The sequence below is a fragment of the Acinonyx jubatus genome, chromosome B3 (assembly GCF_027475565.1).
Source record: "Acinonyx jubatus isolate Ajub_Pintada_27869175 chromosome B3, VMU_Ajub_asm_v1.0, whole genome shotgun sequence".
NCBI lineage: Eukaryota > Metazoa > Chordata > Mammalia > Carnivora > Felidae > Acinonyx > Acinonyx jubatus.
Genome location: NC_069386.1, coordinates 45,051,249 through 45,076,203, shown reverse-complemented (window position 1 = coordinate 45,076,203; position 24,955 = coordinate 45,051,249). Strand labels below are relative to the sequence as shown.

The 24,955-nt window shown below is 36.5% G+C and overlaps 1 protein-coding gene across 2 annotated transcripts in view; it reads left to right on the top strand.

Moving 5' to 3' along the window:
- MINDY2 (MINDY lysine 48 deubiquitinase 2) overlaps positions 1-24,955 on the top strand; it is an 80,464-nt gene that overhangs the window by 10,862 nt on the left and 44,647 nt on the right. For both annotated transcript variants that reach the window (XM_027067368.2, XM_015070871.3), the window contains exons 2-4: positions 5,662-5,719; positions 18,212-18,276; positions 23,315-23,473. In XM_027067368.2, the coding sequence (XP_026923169.1) occupies positions 5,662-5,719; positions 18,212-18,276; positions 23,315-23,473 (282 nt within the window). The remainder of the gene's footprint in view (positions 1-5,661; positions 5,720-18,211; positions 18,277-23,314; positions 23,474-24,955) is intronic.

The window sequence follows — 24,955 nt, the reverse complement described above, 5'->3', positions numbered from 1 at the left end:
TTTTATTAACACTTCACATGGAAAATTTGTTTTTATTTTTTTAATTTTAGTTAAAAATTTTTTTTAAGTTTTTTGATCTTACTTGAGTCTGTTCTCAAATATACTTCTCTCTTTTTTTTATTTTATTTTTTATTTTTTAAAATTTACACCCAAATTAATTAGCATATAGTGAAACAATGATTTCAGGAGTGGATTCCTTAATGCCCCTTACCCATTTAGCCCATCCCCCCTCCCACAACTCCTCCAGCAACCCTCAGTTTGTTCTCTATATTTGAGTCTCTTCTGTTTTGTCTCCCTCCCTGTTTTTATATTATTTTTGTTTCCCTTCCCTTATGTTCATCTCTTTTGTCTCTTAAAGTCCTCATATGAGTGAAGTCATATGATTTTTGTCTTTCTCTGACTAATTTCACTTAGCATAATACCCTCCAGTTCTATCCATGTAGTTGCAAATGGCAGGATTTCATTCTTTTTGGTTGCCGAGTAATACTCCATTGTGTATGTATGTGTGTGTGTGTGTGTGTGTGTATATATATATATATACATATATACATATATATACATATATATATACATATATATATATATATATATATATATATATATACACACACACACCACATTTTCTTTATCCATTCGTCCATTGATGGACATTTGGGGTCTTTCCATACTTTGGCTGTTGTCGATAGGGCTGCTATAAACATCGGGGTGCATGTGTCCCTTTGTAACAGCACACCTGTTTCCTGTGGATAAATACTTAGTAGTGCAATTGCTGGGTCGTAGGGTAGTTCTATTTTTAGTTTTTTGAGGAACCTCCATACTGTTTTCCAGAGTGGCTGCACCAGCTTGCATTGCCACCAACAATGAGAAAGAGATCCTCTTTCTCCGCATCCTCACCAACATCTGTTGTTGCCTGAGCTGTTACTGTTAGCCATTCTGACAGGTGTGAGGTGGTATCTTTTGTGGTTTTGATTTGTATTTTCCTGATGATGAGTGATGTTGAACATTTTTTCATGTGTCAGTTGGCCATCTGGTGTCTTCCTTGGAGAAGTTCTATTCATGTCTTTTGCCCATTTCTTCACTGGATTATTTGTTTTTTGGGTGTTGAGTTTGATAAGTTCTTTATAGATTTTGGACACTAACCCTTTATCTGATAATATCATTTGCAGATATCTTCTCCCATTCCGTCAGTTGCCTTTTAGTTTTGCTGATTGTTTCCTTCGCTGTGCAGAAGCTTTTTATTTTGATAAGGTCCCAGTAGTTCATTTTTCCTTTTGTTTCCCTTGCCTTTGGAGACGTGTTAAGTAAGAAGCTGCTGTGGGTAAGATCAAAGAGGTTTTTGCCTGCTTTCTCCTCGAGGATTTTGGTGGCTTCCTGTCTTACATTAAGGTCTTTCATCCATTTTGAGTTTATTTTTGTGTATGGTGTAAGAAAATGGTCCAGGTTTATTCTTCTGCATGTCGCTGTCCAGTTTTCCCAGCATCACTTGCTGGAAAGACTGTCTTTATTCCATTGGATATTCTTTCCTGCTTTGTCAAAGATTAGTTGGTCAAATATACTTCACTCTTTAAATGACTAAGAATTACAGAATAATTGGGCTGAACTAAATTTTTAATGCTTATTTTAAAAAAAAAATTTAATGTTGCAGCACTTGGGTGGCTCAGTTGGTTGAGTGTCTGACTTCGGTTCAGGTCATGATCTCATGGTTCGTGGTTTTGAGCCCCACGTCGGGCTCTGTGCTGACAGCTCAGAGCCTGGAACCTGCTTCAGATTCTGTGTCTCCCTGTTTCTCTGCCCCTTCCCCTGATCACACTCTGTTTGTCTGTCTGTCTGTCTCTCTCTCTCTCCGAAAATAAACATTTAAAAAATTAAAAAAAATTTTTTTTAATGTTTATATACTTTTGAGAGACAGAGAGACAGAGTACAAGAAGGGGAGGGGCAGAGGGGAGACAAAGAATCTGAAGCAGGCTCCAAGTTCTGAGCTGTTAACATAGACCCCAAAGTGGAGCTCGAACTCACGAACCTAAAGATCATGACCTGAGCCAAAGTTGGACACTTAACCAACTAAGCCACTCAGGCAATAATTGGGCTGAATTAATGAGGTTTTACTGTATAGTTGAACAATTGGAGTTGGAGTAGCTACTTCCTTTTGTTCAGTATTCTTTATCTGCTTATGTTATTAATTTGCTCAGGAAATCCATTTAATCCAATAAAATCTTACTTATAGGGTAGGACATCATTTATTTTCCTAGACTGTTTGAACTCTTAATTTGGAGCTATATGTTACTATATGCTGAGAAGCTTTGCTCATATTTTAGGAAGAATAAACTATTTGAGAGTACCTTCCAACTACCCTTATATACATGAAAGTATTCATTTACTTAAAAACAATATGTTATGGGGTGCCTGGCTGGCTCAGTCAGTAGAGCGTGTGACTGACCCTTGATCTCAGGGTTATGAGTTTGAGCCCCATGTTGGGCGTAGAGATTACTTCAAAATAAAATCTTTAAAAAAATATGTTATAGATTATTACTAAAAGACCACCTGAGAATCTAGGTCTTACTTCGTTTGAATTCGTTTTTTCATTGTAAAATTTAAAATTTAGAGATTTGGACAAAACACCACAGTTATTATATTCTGTATTCTTAGCTAGCTGTTCCCCAACCTGTTTCTTCTTCAGTAAAATCTAAAGAGACAAAGGAGTGAAAGTCTTAGGATCATTAACAAAACCTTTAGCATTTTTTAAAGTATTTTTTTTCTTTTTCTTTTTAAATTTTTTTATGTTTAGTTTTGAGTGAGAGAGAGAGACAGACAGAGAGAGAGACAGAGCGTGAAGGAGGAGGAGCAGAGAGATAGGGAGACACAGAATCCTAAGAAGGTACCAGGCTCCATGCTGTCCACGCAGAGCCCAATCCGGGGCTCTAACACATGAACTGTGAGATCATGACCTGAGCCGAAGTCAGACGCTTAACTGACTGAGCCACCCAGGCACCCCTTAAGTATTTTTTTATTTTCAGAGAGCGAATCTCAAACAGGCTCTGCGCCATCAGCACAGACCCTGAAGCTGGGCCTGATCCCACAAACTGTGAGATCATGACCTGATCTGAAATCAAGAATCAGATGCTTAACCAACTGAATCACCTAGGTGCTGCCCCTGCCACTTGTTTTTGAGGTGATGGTGGTGGAGGAAAGCAAAAAGAGAAGCAAGCTTTCAGGAAGATCATTTTGCGGTTTAAAGAAAAAAAATCTGTTGATGGCTCAACAGTGTTAGTGAGAGGCAGGTGTTCCTTCACAATTATGTTTATTTGTCCTTAGTTTTAATGAATATCACGAATATTTTGTTGGCTAAGATTCAGGAAATGAATATTTCACTGAGTATGCTTGTGAATAAGTCAGTTAAAATACTTGCATGTTTGTTGTCCCACTTCTAAAATCAGTATAGAGGTTGTCATTTTCTTGTTTGCGGCAAACACATGGTAGGCAGTTGTTATGGTAGGCAGTTGTTATTATTTGGAAATTTCAAGGCTAAACCCTGAAATCATATTTGTAGAAATCTAGGATTATAGTATGTATTTCCCAAATAAATACACTTGTTAGTGCCTTGGTTTCATATTTTGACAGAAATGCCACAATTAAGACTTCTGTTAATTCTTATTTTGACAATTTTATAGTAGGATTACTACATCAACCAAAGCAGAGAATAAGCTCTGTCTGTGGAATTTCCTGGTGAATATATTCTGACTGAACCTATCTGGAGTAAAAGAATGTATAGGTCTTATTTTATGTAAGAAACATTGTTAGGTGTAAATGAGACTTTCAAGTTCTGACATTTGGTCAGAATGTAAGCATTCACAGTGAATGTAAACTACTGGTTTAAATATCAGACCTTCAATAGTGGTACCAAAATAGCCTGATAAAATATTCTAGTAACAGTTAAAATCATCTAAAGCAGGGATCAGCAAACTTTTCCTATAAAGGACTAGATAGTACGTAAATATTTGAGGCTTTGTGGGCTCTATAATCCCTCTTGTAAAGTTTCAACTCTGTTATTGTTGTGCAGAAACAGCCAAAGACTATCCATAAACAATGAGAGTGACTGTTCCAATAAAACTTTATTTAGACAAACAGGCAGGGGACCATAATTTGTCAATGAATTTCAGTTTAAAAATATACCGTATTTGGGAACTCTGCACTTTCTGGTCAATATCCTGTAAGACTAAAACTGCTTAAAAAAAAAAAAAGTCATTATAGTTTTTTGAAAAACATGTCATAGAAAATAAAAATGATTTAGAACCAAGTAATGATTAAAACCTGCATGGCATCTCTTGGTTTTCAATCACTGATAAATCCCCTGGATGAAAAAAATCATAAGCGTCAATTGTCATGTATGCTCTCATAGGGTATCAAACTGTTCTATTTTACAGGGATCTGTTTTAAAACTTACTCATTGATTAAAACAAACAAAAAATTGTGACATGCTATTACCACATTTGCTAACATAAATACCAAGAGCACCTTCTTTAATACTTGGGGGAATTGTTGAAGAAATTGATGATTTAAATGATTTCCTTGGTTGAACAGAAGATAATTCCCAAAAAATAATCCCTGAAGAATGTTTAATTACATTACTGTTCTCCTATCATTGATACTTGCTTTGAGTTTCCATCCTACTGTATTTATTTTTCTCCTATTCCGTGAATGTACCACAAGAGTATGCTTTTGAATAAGTCCGTTAAAATATTTATGGTTGTAAATCCATTGGTTGTAATATCTCTGTAACCCATCTGACAATTCTGTTAAAACCTTGACACAAATGTGTTGCAGCTGAATTTAGAAACGTAAATATAACTGTAATGTATATATCTACTTTTAACCTTTTTGTTGTGAACTATAACTCATGTAGAATACATAAAACAGAGATGTACAGTTTAACAAGTTATTATAAAGCAAATGTCACTGGAACTACCATGCAAGTCAAGAAATACAGCATTGCCAGCATCCCAGAAGGCTCTTATATGTCATCTCCAACTATAACTCCTTCCTTTACCTTAGGGCTAACCATAATTCTGATTTTTATAGTATCCATTTCCTTACTTTTCTTTATAATTTTATCACCAAGTATGCAGTTGTAAACAATATAGTTTAATTTTGCCTGCTTTTAAACTTTGTAAGTGGAATTGTACAGTACAAATTATTCAGTATGTGACTAATACCTTAATACTGTGTTTATTATAGTCATTCAGCAATAAAAATGGCCAAGGTAAACTGAAGTAATGGCATATTGAGCTGTGTTCAAGCCTGTCTTCAGTAAAACTGCTCCATGGGTGACCTGTCACATGTTTGGTGCCTCTTCCTGCCCTTTAACTGCATTTTGTAGGAACCTAGTGACAATCATAGTGGGTGGTGAAAGGCATAGCACTTGGCTTTGAAAACAGATTTCTCAATGGCTCTATGAGATCTTATATCACCCTGGAAATTTTATGGTGATAGGATTGACTGCATTATATTTTATAAAGATTAGTTATAAAGATTTTGGTAAAATGAGTTATTAATGTATACATATAGTAGAAACATATGTACACATACATGCATATGTTTCCTACTGCAGAAACACTTTAATCACCTAAACACTTGATTTTATAGAAAAAATACTTTGTTTTTCAGGTGAAACTTCCACCGATGATGGAAATCATAACTGCTGAACAGCTGATGGAATATTTAGGTTAGTGTTGAAAAGTGGATGATTTTATATCTCTTTCAAAATAAACGTTTCTAAAACTAATATATTACCAAATTACATCTTTCTGAAGTGCTGTTATATAATCTACTTTAAAATTATAATTTTGAAGCTCTTAATTAAAAATTTCTACCCGTATGTTATTGTTTTTGGATGTTAAACCTTTCTGAAGGCTTTTCTAACCATCATTAAAATTCTGTAGTATAAATGAGACTGAGTAACTTCCAGAAAAGAACAAGATACATAATAATTCCTAATAAATTTTAGAATGGGAAATGGTACAGAAATTCTGACATTGCATGTAGAAAGTGTTAAAAAATATATTGAGTAGACTTAAAGATCCAGGAGATAATTTAGAGCAGTGCTATCCAAAGTGTGATTCATGGACCTTTGCCAGTCTATGAAATATTAGTTACCAAGCCACAGTGAGATAGGGGCTTGTGCCAAAATGTAAAACATGTACATAAATACACTGTTTAGTTGATCTGAAATGTTTCAGAGCAAATTTTCTTGATGAAGGAAGCAGTGTATTAAGTTGCATACTTAGGCAAGTTTCTTATTTCAAAACAGACTGGTGATACACAGTTTACAGACCAGCTGCTTTCAGTAGAACTTGTTTACAGAGCGGCTAGCTGTATATCACACTGAAGTCTTTTACAATTTAATGAATAAGAATTTATATGTTTATACTGTTAAATATGAAATCTTAATCCATACGGGCTCTTAGTTCTTTTAGTAATTAAATGTGTAAGGAAAATTTTGTAAAAAAATTTGTCAGCTGATTATTTTGACAACTAGCTAACTGGTTTTTTGTGAAATACAGGCTTAGTGAAGTAATGGAGATTGCAGCTTTTGGAAGACCCTTTTCTTTATGTAATTAATATAATTTAATCCTACTCACTGGTTAGGGAAACCTTATAGTTAAGGTTAGATTACTTTTGAATACCCAGATATCTGGAAATAGAATTTCTATTTATACCTCTTTTAGTGTAGCTTAGTGATTCTTAAGCTTTGTGATTTCTTTTAAGTTTTTATTTTATTTATTTTGAGAGAGAGAGTGAGAGAGAGAGAATCCCAAGCAGGTTCTGCACTGTCTGTGCAGAGCCTGACGCGAGGCTCGAACTCACAAACCATGAGATCATGACTCATGAGTTGGATGCTTAACTGACTGAGGCACCCAGGCACCCCTAAACTTTGTAATTTCTAAATTATATTTCATGGAGAAGGCTGAAATATGCTTGGTGCTTTGATGAATAGCCAGTATGACTTCCAAGGAGTGTGGAAAGGGGATGACATTCCAAAAGTAATTGGGGTCAGGTCATATACGGCTCTATAGGCTAATACAGCAACTTTTGATGTTTGCTGTGAGTGAGCTTGGAAACCATTAGAGGATTTTCAGCAGAGGACTGATGTGATCTGACTTTGAGTTCAACAAGAATTCTCCGGCTGTTATGTGAAAATAGAATGTAAGAGGGAAAGGACGGAGGGATATCAGGAAGCTATTATAACGAAAGATGCTATTAGAACTGGCAAAAGATGGTGGTGGCTTTAAACAAGATAGTAGAAGTGGAAATTTGTAAAATGTGGTCAGATTCTGTGGTCAGTTGAATGTAGAGTGAGAGTGGTTCACCCCATAGTTTTTGGCTTGAAAAACTGGAAGGATTGAGTTAACATCAGCTGAAACAGGTAAAATATGGAAGGAACATGTTTAGGGAGGAATAACAGGATTTTGGTTTTAGGGTGTTTATTGACATTCAAGTGGAGATTTCAGTAAGGCAGTTGCATACATAAATCTAGAGTTCAGAGGAAAGGTCTAGATCTGTGCTATACAATAGAAATTTCTGTGATGATAGAAATGTTCCGTATCTCTGCTGTCTAGTTTTGGTAGCTACTAGCCACATGTGGCTCTTGAGCTCTTAACTGCAGCATATGTGCCTGAGGACCTAAGTATTAAATTTAATTTTAATTAAAATTATGTAGCCATATGTTGCTACTGGCTAATGTATTAGGCAGTACAGATCTAGCCTGTAAATGTACATTTGGCAACAGACAACATACATAAATGGTAGGCTGCATGAAATCACAAGAATGAATGTAGAAAGAGAAGGGGAAAGGTTAATGGACTGAGTGTGGAACATGCCAATGATGAGAGGTTGTGGAATAAGGAATAACAGGCATGTTCAAGCCAGGTAGAAGAAAAACAGGAGACTGATTTCCTAGAATCCAAATGAAGTTTCAGTGAAGAGTAAGATTAGCTGAACCAAATGCTGCTAATAGGTCAAGCTGGATGAAGACTAAAATTTGACTATTGATTGAGCCATAGAGGTCATTGGTAACCTTGACATGTGCATTGGAGGAAACCAGACAGGGTGGGTATAAGAGAAAATTGGAAACCTTGATACATAGCCAATAGCAATGTAACATAACATAGCTACTTTGAAAAACAGTTTGTCAGATGTGTGTAGAGAGAGATTATAATGACAGGTCATAGAATCTAAGTTGCTTAAAGAGGAAATGAAGGTATAAATACATTTGTCACTTCCTTAAAAAGTTAAACATAGAATTACCACATGACCCTATAATTTCACCCAGAAGAAGTAAAAACATATGCCCATACAAAAACCTGTACAAAAATGTTCATAAAAGCATTTTTCAAATAACCAAAAAATGGATACAACTCAAATGTCCATCAGCTAATGAGTAGATAAACAAAACGTAGGGGGCGCCTGGGAGGCTCAGTTGGTTGAGCATCTGACTTTTGACTTCAGCTGAGGTCGTGATCCTAGCATCATGGGATGGAGCCCTGTGTCAGGCTCCATGCTGAGTGTGGAGCCTGCTTGGTGTTCTCCCTCTCCTGCATGCACATGCACTCTCTCCCTCTGTCTCTCTCAAAAATAAATAAATAAACATTAAAAAAAATCTCTTTCCCTCTGCCCTGTTCATGCTCTCTCTTGTAAAAAAAAAAAACAAATAAAACACAAAACTTAAAGACATTATGCTAAAGTCAAAGAAGCCAAGTCATGAAAGACCACATACATGATTCTACTTATATGAAATGTCCACGATAAACAAATTTATAGAGACAGTAGATTAGTGGTTGCTTGGGATTGGTGGAGGAGTAAAAGGGCATATAGGGATTGACTGTTAATGGGTACAGAATTTCTTTAGGTGGGTACAAAAACGGTCTAAAATTAGATCATGATGATTTCCTTTAACATACTTGCAACCTATTGAGTTGTATACTTTAAATGGGTTTATTGTATGGTCTGTAAATTATATCTCAAAGCTATTTAAAAAAACAACTGGAGAAAAGGAAAAGAACTTAAAAAAAGTGTTTTTAATGTTTTTATTCATTTTTGAGAGACAGAGATACAGAGCGCTCATGGAGGAGGGACAGAGAGAGAGGGAGACACAGAATCTGAAAACAGGCTCCAAGCTCTGAGCTGTCAGCACAAAGTCCATCACAGGGCTTGAACCCACAAACCGTGAGATCATGACTCGAACCGAAGTCAGACACTTAACTGACTGAGCCACCCAGGTGCCCCAAGAGTACTTTTGGCAAATAGAAGAATTAGACTGTAGCAATAAGAGGTGAGACAGAATGTATTAAAAATAGGTGCAGGTAGGTGGGTAGATGTGGTTGTGGTAGCTTTTAGAAGGTCTCTTGAGTGCTTTTATTTTCTCAGTGAAATAGGGAACCAGGTCATGAGCTGTGAGTGAGGATGAAGAAGGAGTTGTTAAAGATGAGAGGGAAGGTATAAAATAGTTGTCTGTAGAAGAGTAGCAGAGTGAACGGGAGATGTGGTATGATTCCTGAAGTTAGTGAAACCAGACCACATGGTGGTATGATTTCTCCAGTCACATTTAGCTGCATTACTATAGACTTACATAGTGTGGGAGCAGGATTTAACCAGAGCTGGAGTTTTGCCAAGTGAATTTGTTGAAGAAAGAGTCTAGGGAATTGAAGATGTATGTAGAGAGAGAGTATAATGATGGACCATAGAATTGAAGTTGCATAAAGAGGAAATAAAGACATAAATATGTTGAAGGCAAAAGTTGTGGAATTAGTGGATTTTAGGTCCTGATGGAGCCTGAGAATTTTTGGAACCTGATAATGACAAAGCTGTATGACCATGGGGAATGAGTTCCTGAGGTAAGGTAGAATATAAGATTTTTGTTGAAGAAGAGGTCAAGGAACAGAAAGGCTAAGTTATTGGATGGATCAGCTCTATGAATATTGAAATTACCAAAAATTATGGCAGGATTTGTGTTGGAGAGAGATAATGAGCTAGGAATGAGAGGGATTAGTCTGAAGTTGGTAGAGGACTGCAACCAGGTGGATGGATGATGGGTAGTATTTGATGACATGAGTTTTAAAATTGAGAAGTTTTAGGGAGGAGTGGGAGAGAGAATGACAAGGAGCAAACATAATTGCTCCACCTTCAGGCTCACTGGTAAAGAAGTATGAGAGAGAAGAACTGCCACTTTTAAGTTTATTTATTTTGAGAGAGAAACAGAGAATGCATGTGAATGGGGGAGGGGCAGAGAAGGGGGAGAGAGAATCCCAGGCAGGCTTCTGTGCTTTCAGTGCAGAGCCTGATGCAGGGTCTCCGTACAGCAAACTGTGAGATCATGACTGAGCCAAAATCGAGAGTCAGATGCTTAACCAACTGAGCCATCCAGATGCCCTGAGAACTATCACTTGAGAAGGCTGCAGTGTTATCAAGCCAGAGCCAGATGTCATTTAGGTGAGAAGGTGAAGGAAACATTAAGAGAAGAAAATACCTAGAAGATTTTGCTAAGGAGAGTCCATGAGTTCCAGAGGACATTGAAATTCAAGATAAGAATTTAGGAATTGTCAGAATAAAAATGGTATTTAAAATCTGTGGAAATTGATGAGATCATTACTAGAGACAGCATAAAGAGAGAAGAGGGTCAGGATTGTTCCCTGAAGTTCCCCAGCGTACAGACATGAGATAGAGCAGTGTTTCTCAGTCTTTTAATTATTGCCCCCTAAGGAGCCTTGTAGACTTTTTTGCCCTAGTCATCTACTCTAGGAAATTTATTTATTTATTTTTTGAGAGAGAGAAGAGAGCACATGCACACACCAGCAAAGGAGGGGCAGAGGGAAAGGGAGAGAGAGAATCTTAAGCAGGCTCCATGTCCAGCACAGAGCCTGATGCCGAGCTCAGTCTCGTGAACCATGAGATTGTGATCTGAGCCAAAAAATCAAGAGTCTGACGCATAACCTACTGAGCCACCCAGGCGCCCCTCCAGGAGGTTTTAATACCACAGACACACTGTATATTTCTTCATGTACTGTGCCCTTTGAAGGCCACAAACTATTATAATAGCTAAGATATTTTTGGCCTCTCCCCCGGGGAATCAGTTTTTGTCCCCCTCCTGCTACCCCCCCCACCCCCCTGGACAACATTGCCCCTGCTGAAATGCATGGGGTAGAGGATAGAGAAGTAAAGGAAGAAGTAACCAGGAAGGTAAGAGAAGAGCCAGGAGAGTGAAGTCATGAGGAGTATTAGAAGGAAGGAGAAGTACAGAATACTAGGTTTTAAGTATAGTTAGGCCCTAAGCCCTTGTAAAGAAGTAAAAAGAATATTACAAGGCTAGGGGTAGGTGGAAATACTTTAAGTTCAAGCTAGACGTGAAAATATGTAAGACATATTTGGAGGAGTGGCGTGAGTACAATTTGACTGTAGTTGGTAAGTCTGCACTTCGTATAGTTACAGGAAAGGAGATTGGATTAGATGGGTTACAGACTCTTGGGAGCCAGGTAGAGGAGTTAGGCTTTACTATAATAGGGCATTTAATCTATTTTAGTTTCTTAAGTGGGATAAATAACATGTTAAGTGTAGTTTTTAAGATGGTCTGTTTGAGACCAATTAGGAAGTAGGAGCAGTAGCTCAGATATGGTCAAATATCAATAGATATTTGGATGTTTAAAATATATAATTTAAATAATGAGAACATATATTTGTGAACCCAATTTCCTACCCATCTCTTCCATATCTAATCACTATCTTCTCTGCTTCCTTTGTTCTCAGATCATGACCAGAATCACCTAAACCTGCACTGTCCAGTATAGTAACCACTAGCCACATGTGGCTATTGAGCACTTAAAATTTTGCCAATGTGAATTGAAATGTTCTATAAGTATAAAATATACATTGGATTTCAGACTTAATAAAAAAAAATTAAGTATCATTAATTCTTATACTGTTGAAATTATATTTTTAATATGCTGGGCTAAATAATTAAAATTAATTTCATCTATTTTTACTTTTTTTTTAATGTAGTTACTAGAAAATTTAAAGTTATATGTGGGCTTATATTTGTGGCTTGCATTATATTTCTCTTGGTCAGTGTTAACCTAAACTATACTGCTACTCTACAGTTTCTAGCTTCATTCTGGCTCTGCTTTCTGTACTGTCATAGGTTGATGCCATTTACCTACCTTCTCCCTGCTGGTTATTACCACCACTCTTCTTGCCTTTGTCTGCATACCTTCTGACACTAAATGAGCTCTTTTGCTGTTAGTTCCCATAAATGAAGAATACAATTGTAGTGCCGAGACCCATGAGCAGAGCCAAAAGATATTAAGTGTGGAGGTACTAATAGTACAAAAGGATAAGATTGGAATGGAACTAAAAGCATCAGAAATTTTAGTGCTTTTTCATTTTACAGATGAAGAAACCAAAGCTCAGAGAGGTTAAATGATGTGCTGTCTCCATCTGGGCACCCTCTTAGGTGATTTAAAGAATGCTGAAACGCTCATATACTCAAAAGTATGTCCCTCCTCCCCCTCCACCCCTCAAAAGTGTTTTTGATACAGTATTTGAAATTCCCACTAGTCTTTTTCTTTCTTTTATTTTTCTTGTCCAGCAAATACTGACTGAGCACATACTGTGGGCAAGTTATTTGGAGGTATCAACAGTGCAGTGAATGTGGTTGCATAAGTGTATTCTACTATGAAAATGTTAACATGGTATTTTTCTTAGAAAATAATTAGAATGTCTTTGTATATTAAATTGTTAGTTAGCAAAGCCATGAAGAAGCAGGATGTAGGGTAGAGAATTTTAATAGGGAAAAAAGAAAAGCGGAGAAATATCTACATCTGGGGTACCTAAAGTGGTTTGGAAGTCCTAGGGGCAGCATGAAAGTAATATGATCCTAATGAGAGGTGGGGGAGAAGTAAGCAAGAGTGATGTAAGAAAAGAGGTACTGAAGACGCTGCCTTGCCAAAAGTAAACTTCATTCAGGGCCAACCCTGCCAGAACAAATTGTTTAATTTTCTAAGCTATTTGGATTTTCTCCTCTTGAGATTACTTCAGTTCTCTGGAGGAACTGGAGAAAGTTTTGAGTTAGTAAGCAAACACTAGTAGAAAGATTGTAAAATAAACCATTAATTGCTTTCGTAGCACCCAGCTTAGAGACTACAAGGGAATGAGAATTTTGATTGGCAAAGGTTAGAGGAGTACATTTTAATTTGAAAATTTCTGTTACTAGAGTATTAGAGCAGGGCCAAACATGGACACAGCCTGTTGGAGGGCTTCGGCGTTGAGAAAGGAACATGACAAGCCAAGATACCTAGGAAGTGCTAGGAAGTTTAATAAAATAAGGTAGGGAAGAAGTGTAGGTAGAAGTCAGAACATGGGTAGAAAGATAATGTAAAGAGGCAGAAGACAAGCAGGAATATATACTATGACTTTATCCAGAATAGCTCACATGATGATGAGACTATGATGATGAGTAAGGAAGACAGTTGTTGGGATGGTGGTATTGTCTGACTTTTTTTTTTTTTTTTTTTTTTAACATTTACTCCTTTTTTGAGAGACAGAGACAGTGTGAGTGGGGGAAGGACAGAGAGAGAGGGAGACACAGAATCCAAAGCAGGCTCCAAGCTCCGAGGTGTCAGCATAGAGCCCCACGCAGGGCTCAAACTCACAAACAGTGAGATCATGACCCAAGCTGAAGTCTGATGCTCAACTGACTGAGCCACCCAGGCGCCCCTGTCTGACTTTCTAAAAGATATTTTATTGGGTGCCTGCGTGGCTCAGTTGGTTAAGCGTCTGACTTCAGCTCAGGTCATGATCTCATAGTTCATGGGTTTGAACCCCGTATCAGGCTCGCTGCTGTCAGCACAGAGCATAGTTCGAATCCTCTGTCCCCTCTCTAACTGTTCCTCCCCACTCACTCGGGTTTGTATGTACTATCTCTCAAAAAAAAAAAAAATTAAAAAAAAAAGATAATTTATTTTATCTTTACATATAAATACTACATAGGGAGGTCATTGTTGAAGTATTTTAATTTTGCCCAGAGTTGACCTCTCTTCTCTGTTCCCAATGCTCATTTGAGATAAGCTATTGCCAAAATCTCTCTTCCAGTTTTTGGCCTAATGTAGCTGACAGGTTTTTATTTCTTTCTTTTTTTTTTTTTTTTTTTAATTTTTTTTTTTTAACATTTATTTATTTTTGACACAGAGAGAGACAGAGCATGAACAGGGGAGGGTCAGAGAGAGAGGGAGACACAGAATCTGAAACAGGCTCCAGGCTCTGAGCGGTCAGCACAGAGCCTGACGTGGGGCTCGAACTCACATACCGCGTGATCGTGACCTGAGCCGAAGTCGGACGCTTAACCGACTGAGCCACCCAGGCGCCCCAGGTTTTTATTTCTTGATTTCTATTTTTCTGGAATGTCCCATTAGTAACAAATTCAAAGTTCTTTTTTTTGGGGCGGGGGGTGGGAAACAGACCCAAAGTCTTGGGTTCTTTTTTTGAAATTCTTTCTTCTCTCTGTATACTGGTACTTCATAATGTGATTTATTGCAAACTCCATTGTTTTCCTCTCCCCTCCAAATTAGCCTACATACCAATGTTATCTTCGTAAAGCACCAATTTCATATTTCACTTCTTAAAATATAAAGAAAGATAGATCCCTTATGATTTTTCACAAGCAGCCAAACTTACTATTTACGATGGTTGTTTTTTTAAGTTTATTTATTTAGACACCACGAGCGGGGGAGGGGCAGGGACAGAAAGGGACAGAGGATCTGAAGCCGGGTTCTGTGCTGTCAGCACAGAGCTCACTCTGGGGCTCAAACTCAGATACTGTGAGATCATGACCTGAGACAAAGTCAGATGCTTAACTATCTGAGCCATCCAGGCACCCCTATTTATGATTTTCTGTAATCTGGTCCAGCCATATTTCCCACCACTTTATAACATAAATCATATGCATTTATTCATATGTATTTATACATAAATTCATATGTATTTACTTTTTAAAAAAATTTGTTTGAGAGAGGGACAGATAGCAGGAGGACAGGGGAGGGGCAGAGACAAGGAGGCACAGAATCTGAAGCAGGCTCCAGGCTCTGAGCTGTCAGCACAGAACCTGACTCAGGGTTGAACCCATGAACCGTGAGATCATGTCCTGAGCTGAAGTGGGACACTCAACTGACTAAGCCACCCAGGTGGCCCATGTATAAACCTGTTATAAACAGGTTATAATCTGTCCATATGGCATGATGTTTCTTTTCTTTTTTTAAAGTTTATTTCTTTTGAGAGAGCATGGGTGAGAGCTGGGGCAGTCCAGAGAGAGAAGGAGAGAGGAAATCCCAAGCAGGCTCCACACTGTCACTGCAGAGCCTGATGCAGGGCTCGATCTCACGAACTGAAAGATCATGACCTGAACCGAAATCAAGAGTCAGACACTTAACCAACTGAGCCATCCAGGTGCCCCTCTTTTCTCTTTTCTTTTCTTTTTTTTTTTTTTTTGAGATTTTGTTTTTCAGTAATATCTACACACAGCGTGGTGCTTGAACTCACAGCCCCAAGATCAAGAGTTGCACACTCTACTGACTGAGGCAGCCAGGCACCCTATGGCCTGATGTTTTTTATATGTGCTTTTCTGTCATTCTCCCTCAAAAAAATGCTTTTTCCTTAGCTGCCTTGCCAAGTTCTGCCCCTTTTTCTAAATCCAGTTTAGATAAGACCCCCTCCAAAGGCTATTTCTAGATGCTATAAGCTTTATCAGTATCTCTTTTCAAAATCAGTTGGTACCTAAGGCATTTATTACATGTTATATTATATTATACTTTATGTCATCTCATTCTGTTTCTTGTATGTTCTTTGCCCAACCGCATTATGAGTTTTTTAAGAGAAACATTTATTTCCTAATACTTGTTTTAGCCTATTACTAAATACTCAAAATAGACTCAATAAATACTTTTTGATTAAAATAGTATTGCTGACCAATTTTAGATATAAAGGTTAGATAAGGTAGACAAAACAGCACTTTTTTTTTTCTTTAAAGATTTTATTTTTAAATAATCTCTACATCCAGTTTGGGGCTCAAACCCACAACAGCAGATCAAGAGTTGCATGCTCCACTGACTGAGCCAGCCGGGTGCCCCAAAACACCACTCTTTTTTTTTTTTTTTTAGGTTTATTTAGTTATTTGAGAGAGACAGAGACAGCACGAGCGGGCAAGGGGCAGAGAAAGGATGAGAGAATCCCAAGCAGGCTCCATGCTGCCAGTGCAAAGCCTGATGTGGGGCTCAAACTCACAAAACCATGAGATCACGATCTAAGCCAAACCAAGAGTCAGACACTTAACCGACTGAGCCACCCAGGCACCCCAAAAGAGCATTCTTAAGAGATTATTTATTTAGATAAATAATCTCCCTTAGAAACTCCAACTCAGCCTTTTAAAAATATCTGATTCTTTTATTACAAATTTACCTGAAAATATATCTATTGCTGCATAACACATCATCCCTAAATTTACTGGTTTAATAATGAATATATATTAACAGTGTCTTTTGGTCAGGAATCTGGGCATGCGTAGCTGAGTGACTGACTCAAGGTTGCTCATGAGGTTACAGTCAAGGTGTCAGCTGGGGCTGTAGTCTCATTCTTAGGCCTAACTCAGGAGGATCTGTTTTCAAGATTACTCACATTGTTGATGGTAGGACTGAGTTGGTCACAGGTGGTTAGACTGAGGTCCTCAGTTCCTCACTAACTGTAGCCAGAGGCCTCCTTTTGTTCTATGCCATGCGGGCCTCTCCATAAGGCAATTCAGAACACAGCATCTGGCTTTCATCAGAGTGAGCAAGTGGGACAGCATCATGACAAAACCACAATATTGAGTATTCTAATTTCAGAAGATCCATACTCAAGGTAAGGGGATTATACAAAGGTGTGAATACTACGAGACAGGAATTATTGAGGTCCATCTAAGAAGCTGCCTACCTTACCTAGGCTATTCTTCTCTTCTGCAGAAACCTTTCCTGGCCTCAGGAAAAGAGGAGTTGTGTCTCTGAGTCTTTCACAATAATTATTCTACTCTTAGCACCTACTTTTTTTTTAATCTATGATAGCATATTCAGGATCATTTAATATTGAATTCTAGAATGTTCTGCATCCTGACTCCACTAAAGTTTTATTTATTTATTTATTTATTTATTTACTTATTTATTTGTTTGTTTTTAATGTTTTGTTTATTTTTATTTTCATTTATTTGTTTTTATTTTTTATTTTTTGTTTTTATTTATTTTTGAGAGAAAGAGACAGAGTGTGAGTGGGGGAGAGGCAGAGAGAGGGAGACACAGAATCCAAAGCAGGCTTCAGGCTCTGAGCTGTCAGCACAGAGCCCGATGTGGGGCTTGAACTTATAGACCAAGAGATCATGACCTGAGCTGAAGTCAGACACTTAACTGACTGAGCCACCCAGGACCCCCAATGTTTTATTTATTTTTTAGAGAGAGAGAGAGACATTGAGTGTGAGCAGGGGAGGAGCAAAGAGAGGGAGACACAGAATCTGAAGCAGGCTCCAGTCTCTGAGCTGTCAGCTCTCTTCTCTCTCTGACACTCCCTCTGTTTACGTATGTGCTCTCTCTCAAAAAATAAATAAACTTTAAACATTTTATATAAAAAAAATTAATGCATATATTAAAATGGTGTTACATAGATTAAAAGGTGCCATATACTAAAAGTCATACATATATTAAAAAGGTGAAACCAGGGAAGGGGAAGAAGGCGGTAACAAAAATACATATTTAAAAATATGTCAATTTTTCAAGTGCAAAAAATATTTTGTGTACTTCTTAGAATGGCAAACATTTAAAAGACTGATAACACCCATTCTTAAAAAAGTAATGAGATAATAGTTTATAGTGTTGATAACAGTGAAACTTGGCACAACCTTTTAGAGCTTTATTATAGTGACACAGAAAAATGCTCAAATATACTGTAAAGTGGAAGGAAAAATTTCAAAAGTATTATAGTATGTGCATTGAAAAAAACATTTGAGACTATAGCAAATAGTTAACTTTGATTTTCTCTGTGTAGAACTGGGGGTCAATTTTATGTCACTTATTTCTACAATTATTATTAAAATCTATTAGCTTTGTAATGAAACAGTAATATTTTCAACAGGCAACTTCACATTTTCTTTTTACAGGAGATTACATGCTTGATGCAAAGCCAAAAGAAATTTCAGAAATTCAACGTTTAAACTATGAGCAGGTAATAGACATAAGTTTTGTTATATTCAGATGTGCAATTTTTAACTTATGGTTGTATTCATTGGTCTCTGTCAATGTTTTTTTGTTTGTTTTTTGTTTTTTGTTTTTTACAGTCCTTTAAAAATGTAAAAACCATTGTTAGCTGACAGCCAGTTTTGGCCCATAGGCCTACTTTGCTGCTATCTGTTTTATATGAACATATATGCCATATGGAATGAAACATAGATATTATTCTACAGACCTATGTAGAATGATAACTTGGTATTTTTCTTGAAAAATTCACTTTCAAGTGAATTTGTCTTTGATTCATCTTTCCTCATTTTATCTGTATTTTATAATTTAGTTATATTTGGGAAGAATTTGAGTAAATGATGTCATTGGTGTGTCATTAGGACAAAATCTGCAATTCTGTAGTTTCAGTGTGTCCACATTTCTTGCATGTTCTTTAGAGATTCTGTTTTATAAAATAGGAGAAGCTCAAAACTATTGGAGCTGGAAGAAAGCAAGCAGAACTTCATTTTCTTCAGTATTCCTCTTCTGTTTGACAATAGAAGGCAAGAAAGAATCAGGTTCTTCTAGAGGAAGGAAGGATCAGCCAAGGAAGAAATAGACATCATTGGAACCTTTATGTTTACTTTCAAAGCAACCTTTCTAACATACTTTCACTGGTATCAAATTGACAAAAAGGAAGCAAAATTCATTGCAGTATTGCAAAACTTGAATTTGAATGGTGAGATCATCTAGTCCTAATAGAATTGAAGAGCCTACATATTGCATTACTTCACCCTGTAAGGTAGGAAATCTATAGCTAAAGCCAAATTGGTATGCTAAGTCATTTAAATTCTTTTGGAGTTTGTAGTTTAAAGGAATGGTTTCCAAGCATTTTTCGTGGTAGAAACCTCTTTTCAAATGAAATTTCATGCTAACCTCCAGTATATAAAAGCGGTAAATGACATTTTATAAGTATAAAGTGATAAGATTCAATTTATATTATTTATCAAATGTATAGAATTTCTTATTAAGTCAGTGAAGCTATTTTGATTAATTCAAAACTTGAAATTAGGAATTACAATTGTAGTTATATATCATCCTCAAAATTCATTTTACTTCTCTTGCACAGTCTTGAGAAAATCTTGATTAACGTGTGTTTGCCAGTGGTATCAGCATTTTGTTTTTTCAAGTCCATCTTGCAGTCTCAGGAGACACTCCCATTAAGGTGATCTAGACTCTTGGAAAATGATGGGAATTAAAGTTTTGTTTCAAAGCTGAAACAATATCTAACAACCACATACATTTCTTGTGAGAACTACATATTAGATGAAAAATACCCTGCATTTAAGATAAACTCTTAAACTATTTATATTATGATTATATTACCATTAGTTTTGAGAACAGCATGTACCAAGCTGATAAGGCTGAGTCTGAGCTCCTTTTTAATGTTCCACAGGTATGATTGAATAATCTTCTTTTTTGTATAATTTTATGTGAGCAAAAATGTTTAAGCCTATATTTGAGAGACACCAATGTAAGGCTGAAATCTTCCTAATTAAAACTTCTTTATCACAAGTAGTAACATAAATAAAAAGCATACTTTCTCCAGTTTTGCTTAACGATACATACACTGACAACACAAGAAAGCACTCTGTGTGTGTGTGTGTGTGTGTGTGTGTGTGTGTGTGTGTGTGTGTATGTGTGTATGACAGGTTTTTAAATGCCTGCAAGTATATTTTTAAAATACGTGTTAAATTTAAAATATTTCACCATGTCAGAAGTACCTTTGTGAAAAATTCTAAAAAAAAAACAAAAAACAGAACAACACTTTAACCACTGGCTTAAAGGAACCAATAGTAATCCTTCCTTGTGATGTAAGCAACCATCCCAAGGATTTATATTATTACCATAATTCGGATTTAGGAACAAAATGGCAAAATACTTACCCTTTTTAGTTCTTTGTTTACGAATGTTCATTTTTTATCAGTGTTACTAATCTTTATGGAGATTATTAAATGGTGTCTATTTAGTTATTTTAATACTACATAATTTATAAAGAAATATAGAAGGTGTATAAAAGTGTAGGCATGAGCCCAGTAACTAAAGGAAATTGGGTGACTGGCAATCAAGAATTTAACAAATATAGATGAAAAATCAGTAGTAGTAGAACTATAATCCTATAATTGCTCACTGTTACTACTATTTTTTTAGATTCATCATTGTTATGATGAAAGTTTTACAACACTGAAGGGAGAAAATGTGAGCTGATTATTTTCAAGGTTTCAACTTTGGGGAAAGTTGAAAAAATATATTGTTTTGGAAGAACATATTTATTAGGAAAAGGTGAAAAAGCCAGACTATATAACAGTGTTATTCTGTTATAAATTCTTCATTGATAAGTTTGAAACATTTGAGTAATTTTTGTTTTCAGTCCGTACAGTTTCTTTGAATGGAATTTTATGTTATTTGGTAAAACAAAATTCTGTTCTTATGACCTAATTTATCTTTTTCAGATTTCAGAGAGAGTCCCTAGTTTTAATATAAAAGGATTCTTTTTAATGTTTGTTTATTTTTGAAAGAGAGAAAGTGAGGGGGAAGAGGGAGAGGGGGACAGAGGATCTGAGGTGGGCCCTTTGCTGACAACAGAACCCTGCGGGGGGGCTGAATCCACAAACTGTGAGACCATGACCAGAGCCGAAGTCAGATGTTGAACCAACTGAGCCACCCAGGCACCCCTATAAAAGGTTTTATTTCAGGTTCACCTTTTCTACTATAAGGCCCCCAGTAGGCCATAGTCTTCTATTTTCTATCTTCCATATATAGCACAGTGTCTGATTAACAGTAGGGGTTCAGTAAAATTATAGTAAATTGTATATGTTGGAGAAGTTTTTTGTTTCATCAAATATATCCTCTGTAAGTACAATTATATTTAATATATTAAAATTGTTTAGAAAAACATGTTTTAAAATATTCAATATAGATAATACGATTATATTTACAGAAAAAACAGATGTGGACAGAATGACTTCTTAATTTGGTCAGCAATATTTATAATCTGTCTTTTTATGTCTTTCTCTGACTTCATCTCTCACTACTTTCTACTTAATTATTTTTGTTCTAGTCATTCAAGACTCCTTGCTATTCCATGGACACAAATATCGAACTCATTCCTTGCATCACTTTTTGCACTAGTGTCTTATTTTGTCTGGAATGCTTTTTTTTTTTCCCCCCTCAGAGCTTCCCAAGACTCACTCATTTTTGAGAGAGAGAGGGACAGAGCATGAGCGGGAGAGGAGCAGAGAGAGAGAGGGAGACACAGAATCCAAAGCAGGCTTCAGGCTACGAGCTGTTAGTACAGAGCCCCACGTGGGGCGCAAGTCCACAAACTGTGAGATCATGACCTGAGCCAAAGTTGGATGCTCAACCTGAGCCACCCAGGCACCCGTATTTAAGTGTCATTTTTAAAGAGCTCCCCTGCCTTTTAAAAGTAGTTTACAGCAAAATTGAGTGGAAAGAACACAGTTGCTGTATACCTCTTGTCCCTCCTTCCCTCCCCCCTCTACACGTACACAACCTTCCCCCACTATCAACATCCATTCATTGATGCATTGTTATAATTGATGAACCTATACTGACTCAAAATATCACACAAAGTCCATAGTTCACATTAGGGTTCATTCTGGTTAAACATTCTGTGTGTTTTGACAAATGTATAATATGACATGTGTCCACCATTATAGTATCATATAGAGTAGTTTTTATTGCCCTAAAAATCTTCTGTGCTCTGCCTATACATCTCTTCCTCTTCCTAACCCCTGGCAATCACTGATCTTTCCTACTGTCTCCATTGTTTTGCCTTTCTCACAATATCATTTGGATTCATGTATGTAGCCATTTTAGATTGGTCTCTTTCACTTAGTAATGTACATTTAAATTTCCTCTATGTCTTTTCATGGCTTGATAGCTCATTTTTAATTGTGATTAAAAAAAACAATATAAAATTTAATCCCTTAACATTTTTAAGTGTATAATTTAGCAGTGTTAACTATATTCACATTGATAACAAATCTCTAGAACATTTCATCCTGTAAAACTATGAAACTCTAAACCCATTGAACAACTCCCCAGCTCTCCCTTTGTCCGTCCCCTGACAACCACCATTCTACTTTCTGTTTCCAGAATTTTGACTACTATAGATATTTCCTATAAGTGGAGTCACATAGTATTTGTCCTTTTGTGATGGCTTTTTTCAGTCTGCATAATGTCCTCAAGTTTCATCCATATTGTAGCATGTGATAGGATTTCCTTCTTTTTTTTTTTTTAAGGCTGAATAATATTCTATTGTATGTATATACCACAATGTCTCCATCCATTTATCTGCCAGTGGACATTTGGGCTGTTTCTACCTCTTGACTATTGTAAATAATGCTATAATGAACCTGGGGGGTGCAAGTATTTCTTCGTTGGAGAGGGAAGAGACACACTATTTATTACTCCCTCCCCTACTTTTTTAATGAAGTATCCACTCCTTATGTATCCTTTTTTCTGCTCTTATCACTTAAAAAAATAGATCACACTGACATCATATTTGAAGAATATGCTTTTTCTCTTTTGGAAAAGAAAACAAAAGGGGTAGATGGCTGGGGTTTGGATGTATACCCAAAAGTGGGAGACCTTTGACTAGAAACTTTGTCTTTAGTCTTCCTGGTCTAAAATAGGCCCCTCATCCCTGTCAGTCTGTGTGTCCTTTCCCTGCTCAATTTTTATTAAATACTTGACATTATATATGTATGTCTGTCTCTCAAAGTAGAATATTAGTTACATGAAATCAGGAACTTTGTTTTATTCGCTCTTATCTCTTTAGAACTTAGGTTAGTGCCTGGTACATCATAGGTACTTAATAAAAATTGGTTGAAGGGATGAATAAATTGGATAAAATGGAAAATTAGAAGTAAATGTGCCTGCATTTAAATATCTTTGCTATTGTTGTTGTCATTGTCATTGTGGTTTGATTTTTCTCATCTTTACCTTCTCCTTTCTATTTTCAGAATATGAGTGATGCTATGGCAATCTTGCACAAACTACAGACAGGCTTGGATGTAAATGTAAAATTCACTGGTGTTCGAGTGTTTGAATATACACCAGAATGCATAGTATTTGATCTTCTTGATATTCCTTTGTACCATGGGTGGTTAGTGGACCCACAGGTAAGTAGAAAAATGTTAAATATATAAACACAAATGTAGTAAAAATTTATTGATTTGAAAAATTAATCAGATTTATATGTTCTAATTATTATATTTTTGTGATTTTACCTGAAATTAGCCAAATTGTGAGGTTAAGGGCACTGTCCTCTGCACTACTAAATCTGTCCCAAGACTACTGACTATAACTTCAAGGAGTTAGGAGTCAACTACAAAGCTGAGTCTATATTCTCACTAGCAGTTCTTATTTTCTGTCTTTTGGATTATAGTCATACTGATAGGTGTAAAGTTATATCTCATTGTGGATTTGTTTGTATTTTTATGGCTAATGATGTTGAGTATCTTTTCATGTGCCTACTGGCCATTTGTATATCTTCTTAGGAGAAATAGCTGCAGATCCCTTGCCTATTTTTATTTATGTTATGTTATGTTACGTTACGTTATGTTACGTTATTTACTTATTTTGGGAGAGAGAGAAGAAGGGAGACAGAGAATCCCAAGCAGGCTCTGCACGTTCAACATAGAGCCTGATGTGGGGCTTGAACTCACAAACCATGATATCGTGACCTAAGCCAAAATCAAGAGTTGGGCAGTTAACCAACTGAGCCACCCAGGTGCCTCCCCCCCGCCGCCCATTTTTAATTGGGCTATTTGTCTTTTTGTTACTGAGCTGCAAGAGTTCTTTATGTATTTTAGGTATAAGTCTCTTATTAGATACATGGTTTGTGTATTTTCTCCCATTCTGTAGTTTGTTTGTTTGTTTGTTTATTTATTTATTTATTTATTTAGGGAGAGATAGAGCAAGGGAGGAGCAGAGAGAGAGAATTCCAAGGAGGCTCCATGCTGTCAGTGCAGAGCCCAATATGGGGTTCAAACCTACCAACCATGAGATCATGACCTGAGCCGAAATCAAGAGCCATCCAGGCGCTTCTGTCTTTTTACTTTCTTGATGGTGTTCTTGAAGCACAAAAGTTTTTAATTTTGATAAAGGCCAATTTATTTTTTTTGTTTTGTTGCTTATGCTTTCGGTGTCCTAAGAAAGTTTTGCCTAACCCAAAGTCACAAAGATTTACTCCTGTAACTTCTTCTAAGAGTTTTATAGTTTCAGTGCTTATATTTAGGAATATGATCAATTTTGAGTAATTTTTGTATATAGCTGTAGGAAGAATCCAATTTTATTCTTTTGCATGTGGCTATTCAGTTGTCCTAGTACTATAGTTGTTGTACTCTTTGTAAAAGATTATTCTTTCCCCCATTGAATTGTCTTGGTACTCAGAGTGATCTTTGTAAAATAACCCTCCCCTTGATTTCTGTGTCCCCCTCCTTTCCTTAAAGGCCTTCAGTGTAACTGAAATAAAATATAAAATCCTTACTAGAGTTTTTATGATATGCTGCATGACCTAGGTTCTGCCTATCTGTCCAACCTTCCCTCATATAATACTCCCATTTTTTAAATTTTTATTTATTTTTTTTACTAGTCTTTCA